We start from the raw sequence: 27,200 nt of genomic DNA on the forward strand, positions 1-27,200 counted from the left end.
ATGTCAGTTGAAAAGTTTATTGTACAGTTACTCTTTTTTATTCTACAATGGAGAATGTGTGCTTTCCGCCTTGACTTCAGTGCTCAATATCATAATTGAAATTGGAGACTTGTGTGGTACATATTGTTTGATCAAACAATTTGGAGCATTCAGAGTGAGCTCTGAACAAGGGGTTACAATTGTTTTTTTAGTTATCCTTTTTTAAAATCATAAGTTAACAGCGCTCTTTCACACAATGCCGATCTCCTTTCTCAAATTTAGTGAGTTTATATCTTGCTAGACCTGTTTACTTTAATGGTATCTGTGCTTGTTGGACCATTCTCATGCAGTGATTGTACTAGATGTAGATTTTATTGTGCTGATTTGAGTTGTGTTTTTTTAAAAAGCCTTTGTGTTTGAAATAATTCTGATTTGCTTTTCAGTTTCAGCCACTATGTCCAAGCGCCAGCGTGAAGATGATGAAGAGACGAGTACAGATAATATGAGTCATGGTCAAGATGAATCTTTGGAACATCAGTCAAAGAAATTGAGAGTTGTCAGAGTGGTAAGTGAGTTCCTAACACGTTGGCCAGTGGGATAAACAGAAGATGTTCTAGTTGGCTGGAAGTATTTTTTTTGTTCATTCATTCATGGAATGTTGGCACCATTGGCTAGGTAAGCATTAATTACCATGATGAGCTGCCTCCTTGAACTGTTGCAATCCATATGGTGTTGATGCATCCACAATGCTGATAGGGGAGCGAGTTTCAGGATTTCGACCCAATAACAGTGAAGGAGCAATAATATATTTACAAGTCTGAATGGTGAGTGGCTTGGAGGGGATCTTCCAGGTGGCAGTATCCCCATGTGACTGCTGCCCTTGTCCTCCCAGGTGGTAGCATATGTGGGTTTGGAAGGTGCTGTCTAAGGAGCCTTGGTGAATTCCTGTAGATGGTGTACATGGTTGCCACTGTGCTTTGGTGGTGGAGAGAGTGAAGATTTGTGGATTGATTTTTTTTTTCCAGCCTTCACCACTGGGTCATCAACTTTGCACTAGGTTATCAACTTTTAATCAGAGACATCAATGACTTGACTTGGATGAAGCATAACTGAGCAGTATATCTAGGTTTCAGATGGTGCCATGTTCGGTAGAAAACAATGAACTTAATGTGGGAATGGACAAACTCCACACTAGATGGAAGAAAAATAAATGACTTTTCAAAAGTGAGACTATGAACTGAGAAGGATATTTTGGTATCAGTATCTTGTTACAGACAAAATGAGTTTTAATTTAAACAGCCCTGTAAACAGAAAGGTGTTTTAATTTGATTTTTATTTTTCCCTTTTGATTCAATTTCTAATAATAAGCACCAGAGCAAATTTATGATGGGATAAACTCAGATGATTAGCTTATTTATGCATCCTCAAATGCTGGAGGAGAGTGTTAAGAGCACAACTGATGGTAAATGTCAGAATACTCCCAATACTAGAGGGGCAACTTTGAAACAGCTGTTTAAATAGTGAAATGCATAACGAGTATATCAGCTAGAAATGCACTTAACTAATTCCAATGGCTCTCCAGTGTCCCTAAATTTAATCAGTTCTAAAATCCTTATTTCACTAACTTCAGAACTAATGCTCTCTAAACAACCTTGGAGGTTTAAAAAATTATAAGCTAAATCCAATAACATAAGGTTGTAAAAACTTCAGGCAAAATCCAGTATTTGTATCCTTTGGGATACTTCTGACATCCAGGACGACTGGTTGTTGAAGCAAGCTTTTCGACAGACAAAGCTTGTTGAGAGTTCACAGCTTTTCCTGCTATGACCTGAAGTCTCAACAATTCGTCACTAACTTACATAAATTGAAATTGTTTCTTGTACTTTTTTTTTCGTTTTGATCCTCCCTCATCTGAACTCACCTGAGAAGTTACACTTACCACCTTGATTTTGCACGTCCACCTTTTTGAATGTAATTGTAAAGATCACACCTCATTTCCTTCTTTGAACCCCTAGCATCTTCCTCAAACCCTTGATATTCTAGTCTTCATTGTTACCAACTTGCCTTGGGTAAACAACTGTTCGTATGGTTGGCACATTTATCAACATATCAAAAGCACTTAGTCTATCAACATAGCTGACTGTCTCTGCCTCTGTACAAGTTCCATTTTTAAATGTTATTTTTGAAAAAACTTATGACCAATAGAAGAACTTGTAAATTATTGGATTTCAGTAATTTTTCAAGTCATGACTATCTGACAAGATTAGCAGTGGTGTCTCCTTTTCCAGAGAAATAAAGATTTACAGCGCAAAGACCACATAGAAAAGAATTGCTACGCATGTATCCAAAGTCTAGAGTCCAAATATTCCTTCACAGGCTGCACAAATGCTGAAAAGTTCATTTTTCCAGCAGAGTTGATTTCCATGATGAGAGAGACATGTGAAAATAAATCATTCTCATTGGCAATGGTACAAAAAAATCTGATAGAAACAGTGTTGGTAGTGGGGGAGGGGAGGGAGTTTGCAGACTTTCAAAGCTCGACAGTCTCTTTTCTGTGCTGTTGCCTGGTAGATGGAAAGATGGTAGACTGGGTTTTGCAGCTCAAATGCAATATTACTGGCCCCACCTGCTAGAGGCTTATGTCACTGGACTCCCACCTCTCCACTTGAGCTTTGACAAAGGGTATGTATTCTTGTCTGGGTATCTTAAATTATATGTTCTAACCATTGTCTTAAAAGGAAGTTGTGGGATTCTTTGGCCCATCAAATAGATCTGCTCTGGGTGACCAGCCCTGGTTTACACAATGTTCTTGTTCAGCTACATTTGAATTTGGTCTCTGCAGCCTCCCGGGTTATTTAGTCTCTTCAGTGATAATGAGGTGCAAATTTTTTCAACACTACCAAATAGTCTCTTTTATTTGAGGTCACAGTCATTTTAAAAGGTCCTTGTCCATTTTTTTCTAAATATTGGAAAGTGTATGAAAAGGTTTTAGCCCCATGACTATGCAAATCAGGTAAGAAGTCTCAACACCAAGTTAAAGTCCAACAGGTTTATTTGGTAGCAAAATCCACTAGCTTTCAGAACGCTGCTCCTTCATAAGGTGAGTGGGAGTTCTGTTCACAAACAGGGCATATAAAGACACAAACTCAATTTACAAAATAATGGTTGGAATGCGAACCTTTACAGGTAATCAAATCTTAAAGGTTCAGACAATATGAGTGGAGAGAGCATTAAGCACAGGTTATTGTCTCCAGACAGGGCAGTTCGTGACATTTTGCAAGCCCAGCTAAATCGTGGGGGTTACAGATAATGTGACATGAATCCAAGATCCCGGTTGAGGCTGTCCTCATGTGAGGAACTTGGCTATCACTCTCTGCTCAGCGGCTCATTGACTGAGAGAAACGTTTATCTGTACCTTTTTAAGACTTGGACTTTAACCATCTCCACATTATGCAAATCAAGTCAATAAAAACTAGAGAATAGACCAAAGTAGTCACAAAGTTATGTTCCTATTGCTTTTCAACTACCTTTTGAGATGAACTGGTACTTTGATTGTACTGAGCCTTCTCCACCTACTGCATTTTATATTTTGAGCATCAAGGTTCAAAAAAGAAATATTGGCCTTGAGTCAAGGATAGTACAGATTCACCAGAATAACATTGAAATGAGAAGCAATAAAATTGAATTTCCTTAAAATTTAAAACTGGTGACCTCCGTAGAAGTGTTTAAAATGAAGGTTTTCCATAGTGAATTCTAAAAAAGCGTCTCTTGTAAGACCAAGTGGTATAACGAGTTTAGAGCCAAACCATTTAAGAATGCAATAAAAGGACTTGCTGTCAGGAGTGAAGTGCAAAATCTGAATGTCTCTAAGGGCAGTTGATGCTGAGTCAACTTGAAATTTAAAAAGATTTTTGTTGGATAAGATCATTCGGCGATATGGAACAGAGGTGCTAATTAATAATTGATGATGGAACATGTTCAAGGGACTGAATAGCCTGCCTCTGTTCCTCTGTTAAGTGTGTTAATGAATGACACATCTTGGAAGTTCCCAAGCTCTATTATATAATCCAGCTGAATAACTGTGCGTGGTTGGGAACAGCTGAGGTGTTAATTCATTTGTCCTGTTAATGCTGACATCTATGTCGTGACAGTTCAAAGTTTGGAGGGAATTGAGGTCTGTGTTTGTGGTCACTAAAAGTTCCTTCACCCCTACCCCTTTCATGATCAAATTGTTTATCTTTCACAGTATCTTAATTCTGATTTTGCCCTTTAATTTCACTCTCTTAGGTTTTAGGTCCATCTAGTGTTATATTGCACTTGCCAGTCTATTTAGATGACAGATAATGACTGCATTCACCTAAGCAAAAGTAACTTAGCAACATAATATCTATTTAAAGCCCAGTCAAATTTTGAATATCTCCTCTAAGTTACATGTATTAGCTGACCCTTAGTCTGTCAGTTTTGTCCCAAGTTCTCATCTCTGTTGCAAATTGAGCAACTGTTGATGTGTGTACAAATGGGGGAGATTTATTTCTTTGCTCATAACATTTAGCCATTCACAGCAGCATTTGTGGTCACTTTTTGAAGGTTAGGTTTTTTCATCTTTTACATTGAGAAACAGTCACTTCTAAAAGATAGAAGTGAGATGTATTGTTTTGAAAAAGGGCAGCATCATAATTCAAAATCCTCCTGATAGCATTGTGGCAACACCATCACTATAAGGACAGCAGTGATTCATGGAGGCTGGTCATCACCTTCATTGTGTTTTGATCCTTGACCAGGCCCCCAAGTTTCTGTTCCAATGCTATTTGGGACCAAACATTTTCTTTACAGTTGGTGAAGTTCAAGATTGAAGATGCTTGTTAAGAGAATAAAACCACAAGATTCCATGGATTTTGAACAAATGAAAATAACCATTACTGTGCAAGGTCAATATACCGTACTCTAACATTTAGGGTTAATATGTGGTGCATGTGAATTAACAGGCAAACTATGGTCAAACGCATTGCCCTACAATAAATAGCAAATGCAACCAAGACTGACCCCACAGATTTCTCAGTAACTCACTCAGACAGTAGTAAACACTCAGCCTATTTAGTTGACTCCCTCATGTGGGACTAAACTTTTCACTTTCCAAGATCTTCTGAATTACCTCAAAACTACTCAAACTCAGCCTGCCTCAGTGACTGTACAATTCTCAGGATTTTGATCTCATCTCCTGGGGCACCATTCCTTGGATGTACAAATCTGCACATCAGTCTCTACTTGTGCAATTTTGCTCTTTAATAAATGGCTGGCTTCACTGGGCTGGCATTGCCCCTGGATTTCACCGAGCTCCAATTCTCCCAGCTATGCTGAGCTATAAATAGATCCCATGGCTATTCTTGAGCCCTAACTGCACAGAGCTATCAAACAGTTCTGGAACTTCTCCTGAGCTCTAACCGCACAGAACTGGTGACCAGCAACACTTGCTACCTGGAAGCTGCTCGCAGCATCATTTTGTTGTGGCCGTTTTGATTTTCAGAAGGCGTTTGACAAGGTACCTCACGAGAGGTTATTGCAGAAGGTAAGGGGGCATGGAGTTGGGGGTAGGGCGTTAGCGTGGATAGAGGATTGGTTGTCAAACAAGAGACAGAGTGGGGGTCAATGGGTGCTATTCGGATTGGCGGTTGGTGACTAGTGGAGTGCCCCAGGGGTCGGTGCTGGGGCCTCAGCTATTTACCATTTACATAGATGATGTGGAGGAGGGAACCGAGTGTATGGTGTTGAAATTTGCTGATGACACCAAGATTGGTGGAACGGCAAATTGTGCGGAGGGTGTGGAGAGTCTGCAGAAGGATCTAGATAGGCTGGGCGAATGGGCCAGGAACTGGCAAATGGAATTCAATGTTGGCAAGTGCAAGATGGTCCACTTGGGTAGGAATAATGGTAGGAAGGATTACTACTTACGTGGCGAAAAACTGCAGCAGGCGACGGTGCAGAGGGACCTCGGGGTCCTTGTGCATGAGTCGCAAAAACCCAGCCTGCAGGTGCAGCAGGTGGTCAGGAAGGCTAATGGGATGCTGACCTTCATAGCAAGGGGGATTGAATATAAAAGTAGGGAGGTCTTGCTGCAGCTGTATAGGGCATTGGTGAGGCCGCAGCTGGAGTACTGTGTGCAGTTTTGGTCGCCGCACTTACGCAAGGATTTTTGGGCCTTGGAGGGAGTGCAGAGGAGGTTTACTAGGCTGATACTGGAGTTGAGGGGGTTGAGCTATGAGGAGAGGCTGAATAAACTAGGCTTGTACTCATTAGAGATTAGAAGAATGAGGGGAGATCTCATTGAGACATATAAGATGATGAATGGGATGGATAGGATAGAGGTGGAGAGACTCTTCCCGCTCAAAGGACAGTAGGACTAGGGGGCACAGCCTCAAGATAAAGGGAGGGGGGACAGTTTAGAATGGAGTTGAGGAGGAACTTCTTCACTCAAAGGGTGGTGAATCTCTGGAATTCTCTGCCCGTTGAAGTGGTGGAGGCTGCCTCGCTAAATATTTTTAAGACGCGGGTTGATGGGTTTTTGATAAGCGAGGGGATTAAGGGTTATGGGGAGAGGGCGGGAATGTGGAACTGAGCCACGACAGATCAGCCATGATCTTATTGAATGGCGGGGCAGGCTCGAAGGGCTAGATGGCCTACTCCTGCTCCTATTTCTTATGTTTGTGTGCTGCAGAATACTGCCCCAGCAGACACAATTCACTGCTCCAGCAAACATTGAGACGTTGGAAATGCACAAACTTTCTTGAGTCCCACCTCTCAATGACGAAACCTTCCAGGGCAAACTAAATGCCTTTTAAATTACTTGTAATCTAAATTCTCCAGGATGCATTTCTTTCCATGCAATTTACACACATTATCTCCAATTCTCTAAGTTCATCTGCTCTTCCATGACCTTGCCTTTTAAGTGCAATAGTTTTCAAGCTGCTTTAGTTACATTTATTCTATTTTCTGTGGTTAAATTTTGAATCTTCTCAGAACTAAAGATTATCTGAAAGTAGTATTACAAACCATGAATTAAATATTTAAAACAATAGGGCAGCTAAATATGTGAAAAATTAATGGCCTTCCTAATCTTGCACACATTGCAAGAGTTTACTGAAGTAGCTGCTCCAAAGCTGTTCAGCGGAACCATTTTCTGAATTGTTTCATTTTGTGCAATTAGAGTTTACACTTTTACAGTATTGTAAACAGTTGTACTGTTTCTTTAACTATAGGAAGAACATTTGCAGGAGGTGCAAGATAGTGCAGGAACAGACACTGAAATGCAGATGCAGTCAGAGAATCTGGATTCGCAGGACTCTATCTCGCAGGCGAGTTAATTTTGTGTGTGTGTGTACACGTATGTGTGTGTCCTGTAATCGCATGTTCGTGAGTTGGAATGGGTCAGAGCTGGAGGGTGCTTGCATTATACCCCATAATGCCAGCTTGTGAAGGAAAAAAACGGAGTCACTGAAGGTGGGCAGAATTAGAGATGGGAGATTAATATGGTATGGAGAGGTAACACTTGCAATCAGCATGCAAGTACATTTAAGAGAGTCTGTAAAGTTGTTAGGGGATGTATAGGACAATGGGATGTAAGCATTTATTTCATGAAAATGTAATTTATGACAAAGTATTGGAGCAAATGGCAACAAAATACAAATTAAAGTTCATTATCATCGGAGACACATATGGAATAAATTGGGGTTAAAATATGTCAAGCTAAATAAAGCTGTGGGTTAATGGAAGAACTGTTTCATAACACTAAAGACCTGGACGATAACTGTCAGTTTGGAATTTGGGCTTTGTTTGGGGAAAGTAATTAAACAAGGATCAATCTAGTGTGGAGGAAATGAAAATAAATATGAACATCAATGAAAGGTTGGCGACGCAAGTCTGGTAGTGACCAGAAAGACCTTGGCTGTAAGAAGTACGAGTAGCTACAGAGAGCAATTCACACCCTGTGGCAGACTGGGCCCAACAGTGAGCCAACCATTTAACAAAAGAGATGGGAAAGAAGCATAGCAGCAGCAATACTAGCCAACTAGTTGGAAAGAACTTGTGTAGAAGTTGTGTGGGACCCATGCTATTCAACAAAAATCAGTAGGAGCTGAATACTTCAAGTTTTAGATGAGTAATACAATGGGGTAGCTGTTATCTTTTAGGAGGACATTTGTTTTCAGAAATGCTTTGCTATAGCACCATCTTGTGATGACTTGTAAGTATTTCTTTTGGAACTGACAAAGTTGAGTTCCCAACTTCAAATGCCATAAAGTTATGCGCACATCACAATATCACGAGAATGTTAATTGTTAATTGTTCATTGTTCTTATGTAAATACAGTGAAAAGTCTGACAACACCAGGTTTTAGTCCAACCTATTTATTTGATAATATACTCACAAGCTTTCGGGTTAGTCCCTTCGTCAGGTGAATGGAGAGTTCTGGCCTCAGGAGTTCTGGCCTTGCTGAGGCCAGAACTCTCCATTCACCTGACGAAGGGACTAACCCAAAAGCTTGTGAGTATATTATCAAATAAATAGGTTGGACTAAAACCTGGTGTTGTCAGACTTTTCACTATGTTTACGCCAGTCCAACGCCGGCATACCCACATCATGACTTATGTAAATACTCAGATTATATTATCTTTATTCAGGATTTATTCCATACTTTGATGTTTTACATACGCAATAGCTGTCAGAATCAGTACTTAACAGATACAATCCAGACACTAGAAATATTACCACCCCCTTTAAAAATTGTTTTTTCCAGTTTTTGAGATGTAGTGGATTTTTTTATATACAGTTGAAGAAACTTCATAAAATGTAATTTGCTGACAAAACAGCATAAATAGACCAAAATATAGTCCTGAAATGGTTAAGAAAATGTTGTGGTGTACGCAGACAATATTGTAAAAATAGGAACATTTAATGAATTCTGTACTACCATAATTGGCAAATAAGGTATGGCATGAATTGTAGGGGTCGTGTCTCGGAAATGTACTGATCAGAGGATGCAATGAGGGTCCACTGTTACTTGTGCTTTTCCTGCCCCCTCATTTCCATCACTATTTCTTATCCTATCACAGTCTGACAGGACCATTTGAAGCTGCATTCCTCACTAAATGGGACAGGGTAGTGATGACCATGTCTGATGTCATGAAAAAATCCCAATCTGTTGTTAAGGTGGCCCATGTTTGGTTGACAATGAAGTCTTGGACGAGAGAGAGAGACGGATCAGCAACTTGATGATCAATTCTTTAGGCCGAGTTTCTGTGCCGAGAAAGAAGAGAAACATTTGACCATGCAATTTACTACAACAAGCTTTGTAATGCAGACATTGGTTCTTAAGACTGGCACCTAGTAGGACGAAGCTGAATCATGCATGCTTCGTCTAGTGTTAGTTCCCATGCCAGATGGGAGCATTATAGGAAAAGTTAAATATTGTCCTGTCTAATTGCAAGTGTTCTGCATATTAACCTACTTTGCCATTTTGCATTGCTCTAATCTCCTTCGTTGCAAGAAAATTGGAATACAAGATTGAGAGCCTACTTGCATTTGTGCAAAGCTTTGACACCACACTTGGAGTATTGTGTGCCTTTTCCCAGGAAGGATTTGGAGGCAGTGCTGTGAAGTTTCACTGGAATGATTCCTCCTCTGAAAGTGTTCTACAAATAAGGGGTTGAGTCAGTTGGATCTATATGCTTTGGATAGGTGATCTCATGAAAAGATTCTGGAAGGTCTTGACAGGATCGAGATTAAGATCATTTGAGATGTGCTGAGGAGGAATTTCTTCACTTGGAAAAACCCTAGAGGGCTTTGGATGCACCTGCATTTGATATGTTTAAGGCTGATGTCAATAGATTATTGATCTTCCAGGAAATTGTAGGATATGAAGATGGAGCAGAAAAGTGGCATTAAAGCAGAAGACCAACCATGATTGTATTGAATGATGGACCAAACTGAAAGTGTCATGTGATCTACTGTTCCTACTTATATTGTGCCCTCTGGGATGTTTCAGTGTTGCCAGTTAGAAGATTAGGAAAGTGCTTATGAGAGCTTGTATGAAAGACTTGGAATCTTGTTAAAGGGATTACGTTTTGTTACATCCATCACCTCTTACCATGTAATGAAATGTAAGAAAGTGACAAAGCTTTCACAGACCAGAAGCATCAAATCTGCTAACAGGGGTGGCCAGTGCTCCTGTAACCTGAAAGTGATGTTCCCTCTAATTTTGTTTTGAGTGGGAACGTTTCCTGAGATTCCTTGACACAACCAAAATTTGTATATTGGATTATGTGTGCACGATGCTGACCTAAATTTCCTTTTATTCGTTCATTTAATGTGGGTGTTTTTGGCAAAGCCAACATTTATTGTCAAACCCAAATTGTTCTTGAAGGTGGAAGCATCCTTTTTGAACAGCTGGAGCCCATGACTGAAATTTTACTGACGTGTCCGCCACAGGAATCAGAGTGAGCAAGGGGTGGCCCATGGAAAGGTCAGTTGACCTCAGGTAGGATTTTCCAGTTTCAGCATGAGTGAGGCTGTAAAATCCCGCCCCATGTGTTGAAGGTGATACTTTGGCACTGGGTTAATATTCTGGAATTCCCTACATAACCTCTGAAGGGTTTGAAATATATTTAAGTCACAGGTGTGTGGCTTGGTAGGTGGCTTTCCCACATGTCTGTTGCCCTAGTCATTTCAGTTGGCAGAGGCCACACAGGTTTAGGAAGTGATGAAGAAGCCCTGTTATGTTTGTGCAGTGCATCTTGTACATGGTAGTATACAGTGTGCCGGTATTGGGGGGAATTAATGCTCAAGGTGGATGAGGTGTCATAAAGCAGGCAGCTGCGTCTGGATGATATGCTGTGGGAACTGCCTTTGTTTAGCCAAGTGGTGATCATTCCATCACACTGCTGACTTGTGCTCTGTAAATGGTAGCTGGGTATTGTGGACTCATAAGGTTAGTTAACTTCAGAATTTCCAGCCCCTGATCTCTTGCTGCCATAGTATTTAAATGTCTGGTCAATGGTAGATTTAATGATGAAACTTTTGAATGTAAAGGGCGATGTTATATCTCATCTTGTTGACAATGTGATTGCCTGGCACTTGGGTGGTGCAAATGTCACTCACCAGTTGTGAGATTTCAACAGATTTACTTGGTAGCACAAGCTTTTGAAGTGTCACTCCTTGCTGCATGTAGGCATGAACTGCTTTGGACCTGAAGAGCTGTGAATACAACTGAATGCTTTTGAGTACTTTGCAATCGTTCTCATGTCTACCTTATCAATGACCTTCCTTTTGTCTTGAAGCAGCTGCATGGCTAGGACATAACCCTGAGAAACTCTTGCAGCCATGTTGTGTGGCAGAGATCATTGTCCTCCAACAAGTGCCACCGTCTTCCTTTGTTCTGGGTGTGATTCTTGCTGTCTTCAATTTTACTAGGAAGTATACACACCATTTACTCACCTCATCTCAATTCAGCTGTCTTGCCCGTGTTTGGATCAAGGCTGCAATGAGTTTTGAAGTTCATGTCCTGATGAAACCACAGCTGAAAATCAGTGATCGTATTGAGGTGGCATAGTAGTCAGCACTGCTGCTTTTCAGCACCAAGGATCTGGGTTCAATTCTGGCCTTGAGTCACTGTCTGTGTGAAGTTTGCACTTTCTTCCCATGTCTGCATGGGGCCCCTCCAGGTTCTCCGGCTCCCTCCCACAGTCCAAAGATGTGCAAAGGTGCTTGGGTTGCTTGGCCATGCTAAATTGTCACTTAGTGCTGGGGGATTAGCAGGGTAAATAAGTAGGCCTGCGTGGGATTATGGTCGGTGCAGACTTGATGGTCCAAATGGCTCCCTTCTGCACTGTAGGGATTCTATAATTGTTAATGAGCCTGTCCTGCATAATAGTACTGTCTATGGCATCCTCCGTTACTTTTCTGAATGAGAGGAGACTGCTAGATTTGTCTTGTTTTCAGTGGGCAGGACATAATGAGCAAATTGCGGGGTCGCTCCCAGTTGTACTGAAGCAAGTTGGCTAGAAGGGCATCTAGTTCATGAGCACCAGTCTTCAGTACTACAGACAGAAAGATCATGGGCCCATAGCCTTTGATTTATCCACTGCACATATTGCATGGTATGAATTGAGTTGACCGAAGACTGGTGTCTATTCTATTGGGAGTTCAAGAAGAGATGAGATAGACCATCCACTTGGCATCTTTGGCTGAGGATGGCTGCAAATGCTCACTCTTTTGCACTACAGTGCTGGGCACCATCATTGTCACGGATTCCTATGTTCTTTAAGCTTTTTCTTCCCATTCATTGCCCACCATCATTCATGGTCTGACCTACAAAATCTCACCTGTTGAGTGTGGGATGGCTTAGCTCTGTCAATGGGATTGCTTGACACTTTACAGCAGGCTACTGCTGTTTTGTGTGTATGTAGCCCTGCATTGCAGCTTTGCCAGTTTGGCAACTGTTTTAGATACATGTGGTTTTATGGTAATGTTACAATGAGGAATATTTCAGACCATGAGTATGCAGCTTGTGGTGCTGATGGCATAGTGCATTAATCTCCAACTATTAGCTACTAGATCTGTTTTGAAACAGTCCAGTTTAGCACATTGGTGCTGTCGTGAATATGCCAGAAGGTTCAAAGCCATCAGAAGTTCAAAAAGTGTTTCACAGTATGTGAATTCCAATAATGAGATTAGCAGTTCTAGACGGTACAAAATAAATACTGTCCTGCTAGAAGACAATTGCACCATTTGGGAAGGCATATATAATTGTATTGTATCATAGTCCTGATCTTTATACTACAACCGGGCTGGTTACTATTCTTGCTGGGTTTTGTATATGGCTGCTTACACCATTCCTGTAGACAAAACTGTACAAGAGCACAAACTGGTGTTTCCAAGTTGGATAACATCAGTCGTGTTTGTGGAAGTGGTGTCACCACAGTGAGGCGTGTTCAGTGTGAAAATAGAACTTCATTTCCACAAAGACTGTGCACTGGTAGGTTGAAGGTGAGGTCAAGTAGGGTTTTTATATTGAAGGTCCGGTTTGGCAAATTTGTCCTTCAGGACTCTACCAACGTGGCCAGTAGTATGTAACTAAGTTATTCTGTAAATGACATTGATTGCAGTCGTCCTGCCCTCCCACCCACCCAGAAGTAATTCTGTGCCAGATGGTTTTATTCTAAGTGGCAGATCCTATCAATTGCTTGGATAACAGCTCAATGTCCCAGATTGTGGAGTGAACAATTGAGGTTGAAGGTTCATTGTGATCTCTTTGTAGCAAAGTACTGATATTCTTCAGATTTGCTGCAGCTTCAGTACAACCTCCTTGAGATTATGACAACTCAGCTACTACTTGATTCTGTTGTGTTTCGAAAATGAGAATGAATTGTAGAATGGTCAGCCAATGGAAATCGCTGACTTAGGGAGCAAACACAAGTTGTGAACAACAGAGTGTGAGAAAAAGTTATCTTTGGGAGGAGCAGCCTGGCTTTTTGGAGGAAAGTTAGAGAATATTCAATGCCCAAGAGACTTACCTGAGGCTAGCACAGATGGGAACAAGGTCAGAGAGGGGGAACATAATTTTCATGCACCCAGATGTGTTAAAGCAACAGTAGTGAAGGTGTGGAGAATTAAATGTCTCTCTTCAAAAGGAGCAGAAGTCCAGGCAGCCAGAGACAATGTGGGGAGGATAAAAAAGAGCTAGAGGTTTCAAGCAAAAACAGTTTTAAAAGTATCAAAATTAAAAATAATACCAAATTGTAAAACACGAAAACAAAAATGTGGACTTGTAAAGAAAGAACTTTCGTAAGTTAATTGTATGGAAATTACGATGTCGTCCAGTGTGAGAATCTATTGCGATTTGGCATCTGCTGTACACCTCAATAACAGCATATGGTAGCAAGTTTTACGTTCTCCCAATTCAGAGTGGAATTTAGAGATCTGCTATTATAAAGCTTTAAGTGTAATAAAGGTGACAATGGAAATTGATCAAAACTGCACACAACATTTTAGCAAGATGCTTCCACCAGTGAAATTTCTCTAGCTCTGCACATAATAACCAACTGTAATCTGTGATACCTTTGTAGGTGGTCATTGAAGATTATCCCCCTTCACAGCTGATGGAGGACAATGAAGAGACATCTCATTCTTTGGATTTGGTACCTCAACCACCTGAACACCAGCAGAATACCCAGTCATCACAAAATTCTCAGACACAAACAGAATATATTATAATTGAGAGTGATGAAGATGCAGAAAATGAAGAGGACCAAGAGCAGGTAAAAGTTCTGAAGGTGCAATCCAAATCATGCTTAACCTATGAACAATAACAGTGAAAATATTACTGAACAGAATATTGCTGAATTGCAGATAATTTGGTGAAAGACTGCATGTTTGGAAAATACAGCACTGAACAGGCCATTCATTCTGTGCTAGTGTTTATGCTTCATTTGAACCTCCTGCCATCCTCCTTTCACGAGTGTAATTCCCTATTCTGTTCTCCCTTCCTCCCTGTTATCTTGCTTCCCCTTAAATGTAAATACTTTCATGACTCACTATAGTGGCAAATTCCATGTTCTCAACTCGCCAATAAAGAAAAGATTTTTCTTGCATTGCATTCCCTGTTTGATTTGGTGGTTGTTTTAGCATCTCGTTTTGCTTCCCTTAGTGGGATGGAAAGACTAATGTCTATTCTAATATAGTTCATAATTTTAAAGGCTTTTGTCAAATCAACCACCAGCCTTCTCTCTCTTTCAGGAGAAAAGAGACTCAACCTGGTCATCACCTGATGGGTATAAACCTCAGTTCTGATATTGTGCTTAGGTATTTTTTATTATCTCTCCAGGCCCCTCCAGCTGCTCTGTTACATGGCAATCAGAACTTGGAATCTTGGAGAGATTCAATTATTTTTCTCCTACCTATGTTAATCCAGCTGGCCTATAATGGGTTGAACACTTTGCAACCCTTTAAATTTAGGTTTAATGTTAGTTAACTGGTAAACTTCTGGCCACTACCCCTTCCTAACCTATAATATGTGTGATTTTGCTCCTGTTGTCTCTTTGGATTATTTTCTAATGCGTAGATGTAATCTATCTGGACTAGGGTCTTCTCATGTGGTTTTTAGCTTATTTAATATTTCTCATTTTGCTTTAAATATAGCTGTATCATTTCTAGCAATATCTTCGAATATGCCCACCTTATCTGTCTCCCTATTAAATACTGAAGCAAATAACAAGAATTATGACATGTTGCTTAATTTTAATGAATTGTGTGGAATTTACCTGTTTTAGTATGTATGTGTCTCAAATCACTCTACGACCAATTAGGTACTTTCGCAGTGTTACCACTGTAGAGAATATAGGTGGCAGCAGTCATTATCCCGGATCCCTGCAAGTGATAAATCAAATAAGTAACGAGATCATCGATTTCAGGTGTTATTTCAACACCAAAAAGTATTTGCAGAAGTAAGGCCAAGAATGCTCGTTTGGAAGGATAAACTTTCTTAATTCAACTTCACTGAAATTAGAGTCATAGACGTTGGCAACTGATTGAAATCCTGAAGTGAGAAATTGATGCGACCCTGCCTGATTAGTCATCTAATTCTGCTCATATGTTGGATGATGGCTTCTCTATAAAAGAGTGCAATGCCCCCTTCCAGTTGTATCTGGAATTAAGAATCTACCGATGACCATGAAACCATTGTTGTTTGTCAGAAAAACCCATCTGATTCACGAATGCCCTTTAGGGAAGGAAATCTGCTGTCCTTAGCTGTTCTGGCCTATATGTGACTCCAGTCACAACTGTGTGATTGACTCTCAATTGCCACCACCTAACTAATGTTTTGTTTGAGTCAAGACATCTGCATGTGAAAATTTTGCAGAAAAGGAAGTTTAGGAGCAGAATATAATGAAAGAAGCTTATTTTGGAAATGTATATTTTTGCCTTTGAGAGGTGCAAACTTGAGGTTCTGACCCCATTAATTGTTTTTGAATTCTTCTAGGAGGAATATGATGAGGATGATGATACTGGAATTGAAGATGGTGACGATAGTAATGGGGCTAGTCCTGATGGTGAAGATAATTATGATGGTGGTGATGCAGAGGTATGCAAAAATTGAGGTTGGAAAATCCTTTGAAACTCGAATATAGAAATGGGTGAAGTGAGCTAAAATGTGTGATTTATTTTGATTGAAAGTGCCTCTTCCAGAAACTTTACTTTTTAAAAAATAAATGATTTCCTTGTGTCAATCAATGAAATTGGATGAATACCGATTGAGGTTGTATGCTTGATTTTAATGAGTCTACACCAAGTATTCGGATGTCAACGTACTGGATTCCAGTTATTGTTTGCATTGTATGCAATGTTGTTCACTGTGATGGGTACAGGGTTAGGTCATGTAAGTCTTCAGCATGTTCAGCCATTGATCTGTACCTTGTATTTACTGGTTCATGCTCCATATCTTTGACGTCCAAAAAAATTATCAATCTCGTGCCATAAAAATTGACCCAACATCCACAGTCTATGTTGAGGTGGAGTTCCACTTTTTCAAGATCCATTGTGTGGAAATAATAGTTCCTTATGATCTCACTTCAGAAGAACTTATTTCTTTTACTCTCTCCCATTGAATTCCTTTATCATTTTAGACACTGTAATTGTATTCCTCAATCTTCTAAAACAGGATTATTAACACAAGTCAGGTTCATGCAACCTGCCCATCATCATTTGACCCTTTAATTCCTAATTCCTCTCCAGTTAATCTGTGCTGTATCCCCTTCAAGGACAATGTAATTTTCCTGAAATTTGGTGATTAAAGCTAAATATTGTCTTCCAGATGGGCTGTCATCAAGTCTGTACAACAGGAGCATCACTTGAATTCCACTTGATATAACTGTCGGCGTTCCATTAGCCTTTTTAATTTTATTTGGTATCTACTCAAACTTCTAATGATTTATATAGCTGAATAACCAAATCTTTTTGATAACTCCATACCATGTGTTCTCGGCATTAAATAAATTCAGTGGCATATCTTGGAATTGAGATGATGACCCCACACAACTTCATGTTTAACTCTGACAAAGTTGTTCACACTCATTCAGTATCGTCGCCCCTTTAACTTCCTGGTGTCTCTACAATTTGCTGTATGCACCCTAACTTGTTTCATAAATTTGAGTATGTAGCTCTCTCCCTTCATTTAAGCCATCTTTATAAACAATATCAGATGTCTTCTGATTAGCTACCAAAAACTGAAGCCAAGTGATTATTATTTAACAAATAGTGACTCTTCTCCTTTTATAGGGTGTGTAAAGGGGAGGCCTTTTGGGTCAAAGTGGTGTCTGTCAATTTTGGTCATCCAATACCTCAGCTGAGCTGTCTGCTGTCAATTATTGACCAGTCAGCTGTGGCTCATTACTGGGCATTTTATTTGATTTGTGGCAGAAACTGGTATTTTAGAGTTGACCAGTTAGTACCTCATCCAATAACCACAGGCCAATATCCAAGCCATTAAATTAATCCTATCTACACAAGTTATGGGCAGATGATCAGTCATTTGTGATGGTAGGTAACAACTGCTATCTATAAGCTTTTTGGACTTTATGTTCCCTATGGGCAAAAAGTAGTGTGGCACATTTAAGGACAGGTCATTTACTTGTTAGAAGTTCAGTAGCTTTTATCAGGAAGAAGTATGTATTTTGAATTCTGCCTATTTGTAAACTTGTCACTGAAGTGACAAATGAATTTAATCATAAATTTGCATAGTGTTTCTTAAAGTAATTAGCTTAATATGCTGCTTCATTTTGGCTCTAACTTTTTATTGCCATTATTAAAATCACCTGTGTTTGAGTAATGAGAAGTGGAATTAGTGACTACTTAAATTTTGAAGTTAAGGAGCTTGCGACATTGATAATCAATTGCATCTTTTTCTTCACTTTTCACATAGGGCGCAGATGGGACAGAGCCTAGCACAGATAATGAGCAAAGTGGCAGCACTGGTAAGGATGGAGAAAGTACCCAAATGCCAGAAGACAATTGTAAGTATTGGTAAATTCCTTGCATTTAAACACCAGAAAAGATGAATAGTTACCAATCTAATTGGGGTTAAAATTGCATACTGTAATTTTGGTAATAAATGCCTCTGTGAAGTTCCTTTCTTGCCTATTTTACAAATTTTACTAACTTACAGAAATGTAGATTGGTCTTGTTGCAATACCAGACAGCAGAGTTTGATGTATACTATAAATATTTCTGGATGGTGTTTCAGATCCTTTGTAGTCTTATCTTGCAGTATTCTGTATTCCAATATCCATGAAGGTCAGCATAAGGTTTGTATACAGCAGAATTGGTCAGTGAGGTTGAAAGATCCAATTCTTAGTTTTGTGCTAAGGAACCTGAAAAGGTATCACCTGCAGGTTGACACTGAAAATCGCATCTTTCCCTTAACTGAGTCTAGTGCAATAGTTAAGCAGCAATGATCAAGGTCACAGCAATGATTAAGATCACAGCAATGTTAATAAATGGAGATGTTCAAAGCATCTCGACAATTGATCCATATACTTTTATCTTGCACAGTAGCTTATTTTAGTCAAGTATATCTACTTAAATTGATTAAATATGGTGCCTGGAATTGTACCTCATTTTTGACTGGTCTAAAATTTCAATTTGTAAAGTTTGCAATTGCAACACCAGATAGTTTAAAGCTACTTGTCCCATTGATCATGGGACAAAGTGCTGAATTTGGACACAGTTTTCTTGGAAAAACAATAATTGTTTCTTGTTGTCAGCAGCTGGAGGTGAAGGCAGTGTCCCCACTGCGGAGTCTTATACCACAGAAACTTCAAGAGATCAAACCATGTCTGAAAGACAGACTCCACGACCTCTACGATCACCACGAAGGCCACCTCATCCTCTTCCTCCACGATTAACAATTCAGCCTCCAGCACAAGAATTGGGACCACCTGCACAGGTATCCTGACTTAAATGCTGTTCATTGTACTTTTTGACTGCAACCCCAAGCTTTGGGGAACAGTTCTCTAACTAAGCAAAGTAGCTTTCACTATTGTCCATGAACTAAATTCAGTGGCAATGTTTGTGTAAAGCTTAAGGGCATGATAAATTTACATTGACTGCAGATTTTGACTTGCAAGCTCATTCAGAATTTTTCAGTTACGTCAGAAGTTTAGCAGTAAATCCATTGATTGCAAATTGTTTGCCTTGAATTCTGTTTTGTGTCCCAGTTAGAAAATTGAGACCGCAGCTTTTTTTGGCATTTGAGTTTCCCAACATTATCTGGTCCTGCTCCATGAATTCTACTATGTGTAAGTGTGCTAATCTAGCCTTGTGCTCTAACTTCTATCCAGCAGAAAGAGCTGCACCTTGGAGGTTGCAAGTTTGAGTTGATGACTTGAGCACTTTAATGCAAATTATGATTGCTGAGGATCTTTTCCCCATTCCAGTTTTCCCTCCCTTTGATCTAATCACTATCGCAGGTTTGAATCTCCCTTGAATGCATTGCCATTTACTTTGCATCCTCAATCTCTAAATGTTCAATTTAGACATCTGTTGTTTCCTTACCAACAGAAATATCAGCCTTCTGTTTTCGTCTTGTGTTGACATCCATACCCAACAAGCTAACACCAATCTAATTTTCTCAATTCCTTTTGTATCCTACCTATTACTTACTTGGACTGGATGTGGCTGTCGCTGGCTACATCAGCATTTATTATCCATCCCTAGTTGCCCTTGAGGTGGTGGTGGTCAGCTGTCATCTTGAACTGATGTAGTCCCTGAGATGTCAGTGTACCCACAGTGCTCTGAAGGAGGCAATTCTAGGATTTTGATCAAGTGACAATGAAGGAATGGCAATATATTTCCAAGTCAGGATGGTGAGTGACTTGGAGGGAACCTTCTAGGTGGTGGCATTTCCAGGTATCTGCTTTTTCCTTCCAGATGGGTTTGGAAGTGCTGCCCAAGGAACCTTGGTGAGTTGTTGTAGTGCATTTTGTAGATGGTGAAACATTGTTCAACAGTGGCGGAGGGGTTTAATGTGGAAGGTTTCCTTTCCTTGGATGGTGTTGAGCTTCTTGAGTATTGTTGGAGCTGCACCCATCCAGGCAAGTGGAGAGTATTCTATTGCACTCCTGACTTGTGCCTTGTTGGTAGTGGACAGGCTTTGGGGAGTCAGGAGGTGAGTTACTAGCTTCACGATTCCTAGCCTTTGACCTGTTCTGGTAGCCACAGTATTTATATGGCCAGGCCAGTTCTGTCTCTGGTCAGTGGTATCACCCAGGAACTTGACAGTTGAAAGTTCAGCATTGGTAATGCCACGAAAGGTCAAGAGATAATGGTTAGATCATCTTTTTGGAAATGGTTATTGTCTGGTACTTGTGTGGCATGACTTATTTGCCACTTGTCATCCTGAACCTGGATATTGTCCATGTCTTGCTGCATTTGTACATGGACTGCTTCACTGTTTGAGGAGTTGCAAATGACGCTGAACGTTGTGCAGCCATCAGTGAAAGTCCCTACTTGAGGAAGGAAGGTTATTGATAAAGCAACTGAAGATATTAGGCCGATTGCACTACCCCGAGGAACCCTTGCATTGATGCCCATGACCTCCAATCACCACAGTCAACTCTTTTTTTGTGCCAGTTATGACTCCAGCCAGTGGAACGTTTTCCCCCTGATTGCCATTGTCTCCAGTTTTGCTAGGGCTCCTTGATGCCACATTTGGTCAAATGTAGCCTTAATGTCAAAGACAGTGAGATCACATCTCTGGAGTTCAGCTCTTTTATCCATGTTTGAACTAAGGCTGTATTGAGTTTAGGAGCTGCATGACCCTGACAGAACTCAAAGTTGAACATCTGTGAGCCAGTTATTGCTAAGTGCCATTTGATAGCACTGTTGATGACTCCTTTTGAGTCATCTGGAGGAGAAGGCTGTGTAGGGTAACAAAATTTGCTGATGACACGAAGATGAGTGGAAAAGCAAATTGCGTGGAGGATGCAGAAAGTCTGCAGAGAGATCTGGATAGGCTGAGTGAGTGGGCGAGGACCTGGCAGATGGAGTATAACGTTAGCAAATGTGAGGTTATCCACTTTGGTAGAAATAATAGTAGGAGGGAATATTATTTAAAGGGTGAAAAGTTGCAGCATGCTACTGTGCAGAGGGACCTGGGGGTCCTTGTGCACAAATTGCAAAAACTCAGTCAGCAGGTGATTAAGGCGGCGAATGGAATGTTGGCCTTTATTGCGAGGGGGATAGAATATAAAAGCAGGGAGGTCTTGTTGCAACTGTACAAGGCACTGGTGAGGCCGCAACTGGAGTACTGTGTGCAGTTTTGGTCCCCGTATTTGCTTAAGGATATGTTGGCCTTGGAGAGAGTAAAGAGAAGGTTCACCAGGCTGATATTGGAGATGAGGGTGTTAGCTTATGAGGAGAGATTGAATAGACTTGGCCTGTACTCGTTGGAGTTTAGAAGGCTGAGGGGGGATCTTATGGAGACTTACAAGATGATGAATGGACAAGGTAGAGATGGAGAGATTCTTTCCGCTTAGAAAGGAAAACAGAATTAGAGGGCACAGCCTCAAAATAAGGGGGGGCTGCAGTTTAGAACAGAGTTGAGGAGGAACTTCTTCACTCAAAGGGTGGTGAATCTCTGGGATTCTCAACCCATTGAAGTGGTGGAGGCTACCTCATTGAATGTATTTAAGTCATGGGTAGGTAGATTTCTGATAGACGAGGGAATTAATGGTTATGGGGAGAAAGCGGGAAAGTGGAACTGATCCACTTCAGATCAACCATGATCTTATTGAATGGCGGGGCAGGCTCAAAGGGCTAGATGACCGACTCCTGCTCCTGTTTCTTATGTTCTTTGGTTAGGTTGGATTTGTCCTATTTGTGCAGATGGCAGTGTTGTAGCAGATGGATTAACAAGTTTAACAACTATGCACATTTATTAAAGCAGGTTTGTACTACAAAACAGAATGATGGTTCAGATTGTATTAGTACAACATTATTATGACATTAAATAGATCTGCCTCGCACAAGGAATCCCCAAACTTTTTCCTTTCCTGTGAATGATTTGGAGCAAAGACAAGTTCCTATTCATCAGAAGACTCGAAGAAAAATGGTAGGTAGAAAAAAAAATGCTTTGTACAAGAACAGTTTATTGCTGTTATAATGGGTGCCTTCTAAGTTGCAAGTTAAGAGTATGGCTTGCCTCATCAGTTTTGAATGATGGAGTTGACGTTTGTGCAATTTTTGCAGTTTTTTGTTTGTAAGAATAGCTTTTCTGTTTTTCAGCGGTTCCCACCAGCAAGGCGGCCTTCATCAAGCCGAGGAGGAATCCAGCTTACTCCTGGTGTTGGAGGCGTGGTAAGTAACAAAGTAGTTGAAATACACAATTATAAAATTATGCAGTGTAATATTTTGCCACTTCTTTGCAATGCTATTTGTGATTTTCATCTATCCTCTTCAAAAAAAAACTTTTAATTTGACTTGCTGGATTAGTAGTTTCCCAAAATTGAACTTTCCACTGTCGAGGCTTCAGATAAACTTGCATTCATCTATTATCAAACTGGATGTTTTCCCAACTTATTTAGTTGAATGGCCACTTTTAAATGAGTTAATAATCACACATCTCAAATCGAACTATCATGTCTGCAGGAAAGTGCTGCATGTATAGAATGTTTTAATGTTTTTTAAAAAACAGGTGTGATTACTTGGAGTAGCAATTTGAGAACAATTTCACAACTACTGACAGTGATCAGACATACTAGAATTCAAGGAATTTGTGATTTAACTAAGTTTCTTGCTTACCAAACGGTTGGCTATATTTTACTTTCAAATCACATTGAATACAAATAATTAATCAAATTGGTAGATGCTTAGGCTCGAAGCAGGTTATTGTTTAAACTAAATTTGTAAAGACCTGCCATAAACAGATGAATTTCCTTCCCTCTAACTCTATTACAAAGCGCTTATTTGACCTGAACATTCTTGATCTGTTAAAATTGAGCCCTTTTTGTGCTAATTGCCTAAAGAGTTTAAGTTGTTACATGATGAAATATTAAGTAATTGAACTGATACCTTTGCAAAATTGCAAACTTAATATTACACGCTGGGAATAGCAGGACAGGCAACTTTTTGATGGCACTTGTTCACAGTACAAGTCCAAATTGCACTACAGCAGTAGGTAGCCTGCTCCTCCCACCAAAAGTAAATGCAAGATGCTGCTGAAAGTCATAACCCCTCAAGGCATCACTACAAAGTAGGTGGCAACTTTTTGGATTGAATATTTTTCAAGCCACAATGAGGGGTTGCACTATTAACCTCTGGAAATGGCCGGCATCCCTTTTTGTCTACCATCTCTTTTTGTATTTTTCTTCTCACTCTCCTGCATCCGCTTGCAATTATCTAACGGACCCTCTGGAATATCTCCACAGACCTCTTGGGATCTTGGTTTGAGAACGACTTGCTGAATTAATAGCAAAATGCATTACGTCCACTTGATAAAACTAAGTGCATTCTTTGTTACATGTAGGCAATGCAAATCAGCCATGCTTGCACAACAAGCATGGATTAACTGGTTAGTCTGTTTTTGGAATTGGTTAAGGAAGGAATGTTGGCTAGAACACCAAGAATGTCGGGCTGTTTGAATAGTGCCAGTAGATCTTTTGTCTGCATCTGCATAAGGCTCCTGTTAAAAGTCTCTGGTGATGGAAATTATCTTTAAATGCAGCTCACAATCTTGTGTTGAAATGTCAGTACAGATTGTGATCAATTTCTGCAGTGGTGTTTTAGCCTCCAACCTTCTGACGTGGGTGATGCTGCTGGAAACTCGAATATAACATGAAAAATGGAACCTGCTTTGCTATTCTGCAAGATTGTGGCTTATCTTTAACTTCATTCCTTGTAGTCCAACTTCCATCTGTTTTGGTCTTGAGCAATCCAGTAGCCCTCTCGAAGAGAATTCCAAAGATCCATAACCTGAGTTAAAAGATTGACTGATTATCCCAGTTCTGGGCTCCACAGTCTGGGGGGGAGAAAAGCCTAGTCTTTCAAGACCCCTCAATCTTTCATCCAGCACCTAAAAGCCCCATTCAACTTCCTTTCTAGAATCATAGAATCTCTACAGTTTAGAAGGAGACCATTTAGTCCATTGAGCCTGTACTGATGACAATCACAGCCAGGCTCCATCCCCCAAACCCAACGCATTCACCCCACTAATTTCCTGACACTGAGGCAATTTATCATGGCCAGTCAACCTAACCTGCATACCTTTGGACTGTGGGAGGAAACCGGAGCATACAGAGGAAACACACGCAGATATGCAAACTCTGTACAGATAGTGACCTGAGGCCGGAATTGAACCTAGGTGCCTGGCGTTGAGGCAGTCATGCTAACCACTGCCACCATGAGATATGCTTAATTTTGGGACTGTTCAGGCAACACCACATTTGAAACTTCCAGTCATAAATGCAGACAACATTTATTTCCCTGACTGTATAATGCTACCCCATTGCTTTGTTTCTCCCTCTACGTGGATGGTTCCCTGTATTATCAGTTTATTCACCCTCCATACAGTCCTCATTGTCATCTGCATAAGAAGCTAATCTGACTTTTTTTAAAAATAGGAATGCTATTTTGGATAACAATATTTAACCTCGTACAAAACTAATTTTGAAATTCTGGAAACACTTCTCATTTTGAAATACAAAATGTACTGTAGTTAAGTATAACACAATTCCCGATCTGCCCATAACTGGTGTCCTCTAACTTGTCTTGACTTTGTTTAACAGCAGCACTTCTTTGATGAAGATGACAGGATGGTACCAAGTACACCGACTCTTGTTGTGCCTCATCGATCTGATGGGTTTGCAGAAGCCATTCAGTAAGTAAATTTCTGAATTATATCGAATAGCTTGTGCAGTGCCTAATGAGCTACCAAACCCGACATGTTGAATTCTGACGTGGATGTCTTTTGTCGAGTAAAAGCTTTCAGAATTTTTGCTTGGGTACTTCAAAGAGTTCAGCAGCAACGTCCATTATTGCAGAATAAGATTGTAAGTAAAATACTGGGTATGAGGTCATTACTTGTTTAAACATCTTGAGGAGAATTGTTTGATAGAGCAGACGCAGCACGGTTTCGTTAACGGGAAGTCGTGTCTGACGAATTTATTGGAGTTCTATGAGGATGTGTCTAGGGAGGTGGATAGAGGAGAGCCGGTGGATGTGGTGTTTCTAGATTTTCAGAAGGCGTTTGACAAGGTGCCTCACAAGAGGTTATTACAGAAGGTCAGGGGGCATGGAGTTGGGGGTAGGGTGTTAGCGTGGATAGAGGATTGGCTGTCAAATAGGAGGCAGAGAGTGGAGGTCAGTGGGTGCTGTTCGGATTGGCGGTTGGTGACTAGTGGAGTGCCCCAGGGGTCGGTGCTGGGGCCTCAGCTATTTACCATTTATATAGATGATCTGGAGGAGGGAACCGAGTGTATGGTGTCGAAATTTGCTGATGACACCGAGATTGGTGGAACGGCAAGTTGTGCGGAGAGTGTGGAGAGTCTGCAGAAGGATCTAGATAGGCTGGGCGAATGGGCCAGGAACTGGCAAATGGAATTTAATGTTGGCAAGTGTGAGGTTGTCCACTTTGGTAGGAATAATGGTAGGAAGGACTATTACTTACATGGCGAAAAACTGCAGCATGCGACGGCGCAGAGGGACCTCGGGGTCCTTGTGCATGAGTCGCAAAAACCCAGCTTGCAGGTGCAGCAGGTGGTCAGGAAGACAAGTGGGATGCTGGCCTTCATAGCAAGGGGGATTGAATATAAAAGTAGGGAGGTCTTGCTGCAGCTGTATAGGGCACTGGTGAGGCCGCAGCTGGAGTACTGTGTGCAGTTTTGGTCACCGCACTTGCACAAGGATATTTTGGCCTTGGAGGGAGTGCAGAGGAGGCTTACTAGGCTGATACCAGAGTTGAGGGGGTTGAACTATGAGGAGAGGCTGAATAAACTAGGCTTGTACTCATTAGAGTTTAGAAGAATGAGGGGAGATCTCATTGAGACATATAAGGTGATGAATGGGATGGATAGGGGAGAGGCTCTTCCCGCTCAGAAAGGACAGTAGGACTAGAGGGCACAGTCTCAAGATAAAGGGGGGGGCGGTTTGGACCGGAGTTGAGGAAGAACTTCTTCACTCAAAGGGTGGTGAATCTCTGGAATTCTCTGCCCGTTGAAGTGGTGGAGGCTGCCTCGCTAAATATTTTTAAGATGCGGGTTGATAGGTTTTTGATAGGCAAGGGGATTAAGGGTTATGGGGAGAGGGCGGGAATGTGGATCTGAGACACGACAGATCAGCCATGATCTTATTGAATGGTGGGGCAGGCTCGAGGGGCTAGATGGCCTACTCCTGCTCCTATTTCTTATTTCTTATGTTCTTATAGGTGATGTTTGGGTAGCTGGTGCAGGGATGGTGGGCCTCCTGCACTATAGCAATTGTGACTCTATAAAAGCATTGTATTTGTTTTCTGATAGAAACAAGATTCTGAAATTGTACTTAAGTGAGTCAAAGTATTTTAATATTAGAGATGCCAAATACCAGAAGTACTCCTTTTCTGAATTTTCTTAACTTGAAATTGCCGTCAGATAAACAGACTTTTTTTGCATTGACATGTTTATTGAAATAGCTTGTTGAAAGCTGAGCAACTGGTGGTATTGTGAACTATTCAATATCTGATGCCATTAAACACACATTGCAGAGAACTTTAGGTAGCAGACTTAGTTTTATTGTTTTCTACGTGACTTGAACTTAAACTCACATTGGAAGCTGTGGTTAGTTCTCCACAGGTCACTGGAGTGCCTCGGTTCAGGTTTGGACCACCTGAAGATATGTCTCAGTCCAGTTCAAGTCAATCAGACCTTGGGCAGTTGGCATCGCAAGGAGGTAATGTTATTACAAGAATGTAAAAATTATAACATGAAAAGAAGATATTGCAATTAATGTTGAAAGGGGAAGGTACATGAGGTAATTGGGACTAAATTTCACTTGCTTTTGTTTTATCCATAAGTGCTTCTATTTTTTACAGGGTGAGTGAGTGTCAATAAATATACAACTAATTTCACAGAATAATACTTAATATATTTCATTGAGGGGGAAAATGGTTGTTATTCACTTAGAACTTGAATATGGTTTTCTTTCATGTA

The 27,200-nt window shown here is 40.6% G+C and overlaps 1 protein-coding gene across 3 annotated transcripts in view; it reads left to right on the forward strand.

Annotated features, from left to right (window-relative positions):
* Window positions 1-27,200, forward strand: part of tprb (translocated promoter region b, nuclear basket protein) — a 129,653-nt gene that overhangs the window by 88,677 nt on the left and 13,776 nt on the right. For 2 of the 3 annotated variants that reach the window (XM_080195721.1, XM_080195724.1), the window contains exons 38-46: window positions 423-544; window positions 7,233-7,328; window positions 14,094-14,285; window positions 16,007-16,108; window positions 17,945-18,035; window positions 18,786-18,967; window positions 22,306-22,377; window positions 24,804-24,895; window positions 26,834-26,940. In XM_080195721.1, the coding sequence (XP_080051847.1) occupies window positions 423-544; window positions 7,233-7,328; window positions 14,094-14,285; window positions 16,007-16,108; window positions 17,945-18,035; window positions 18,786-18,967; window positions 22,306-22,377; window positions 24,804-24,895; window positions 26,834-26,940 (1,056 nt within the window). The remainder of the gene's footprint in view (window positions 1-422; window positions 545-7,232; window positions 7,329-14,093; window positions 14,286-16,006; window positions 16,109-17,944; window positions 18,036-18,785; window positions 18,968-22,305; window positions 22,378-24,803; window positions 24,896-26,833; window positions 26,941-27,200) is intronic. The other variant, XM_080195722.1, reaches the window with a different exon arrangement.

This window comes from Carcharhinus amblyrhynchos, chromosome 9, assembly GCF_965287045.1.
Source record: "Carcharhinus amblyrhynchos chromosome 9, sCarAmb.v2.hapA, whole genome shotgun sequence".
NCBI classification, from domain to species: domain Eukaryota; kingdom Metazoa; phylum Chordata; class Chondrichthyes; order Carcharhiniformes; family Carcharhinidae; genus Carcharhinus; species Carcharhinus amblyrhynchos.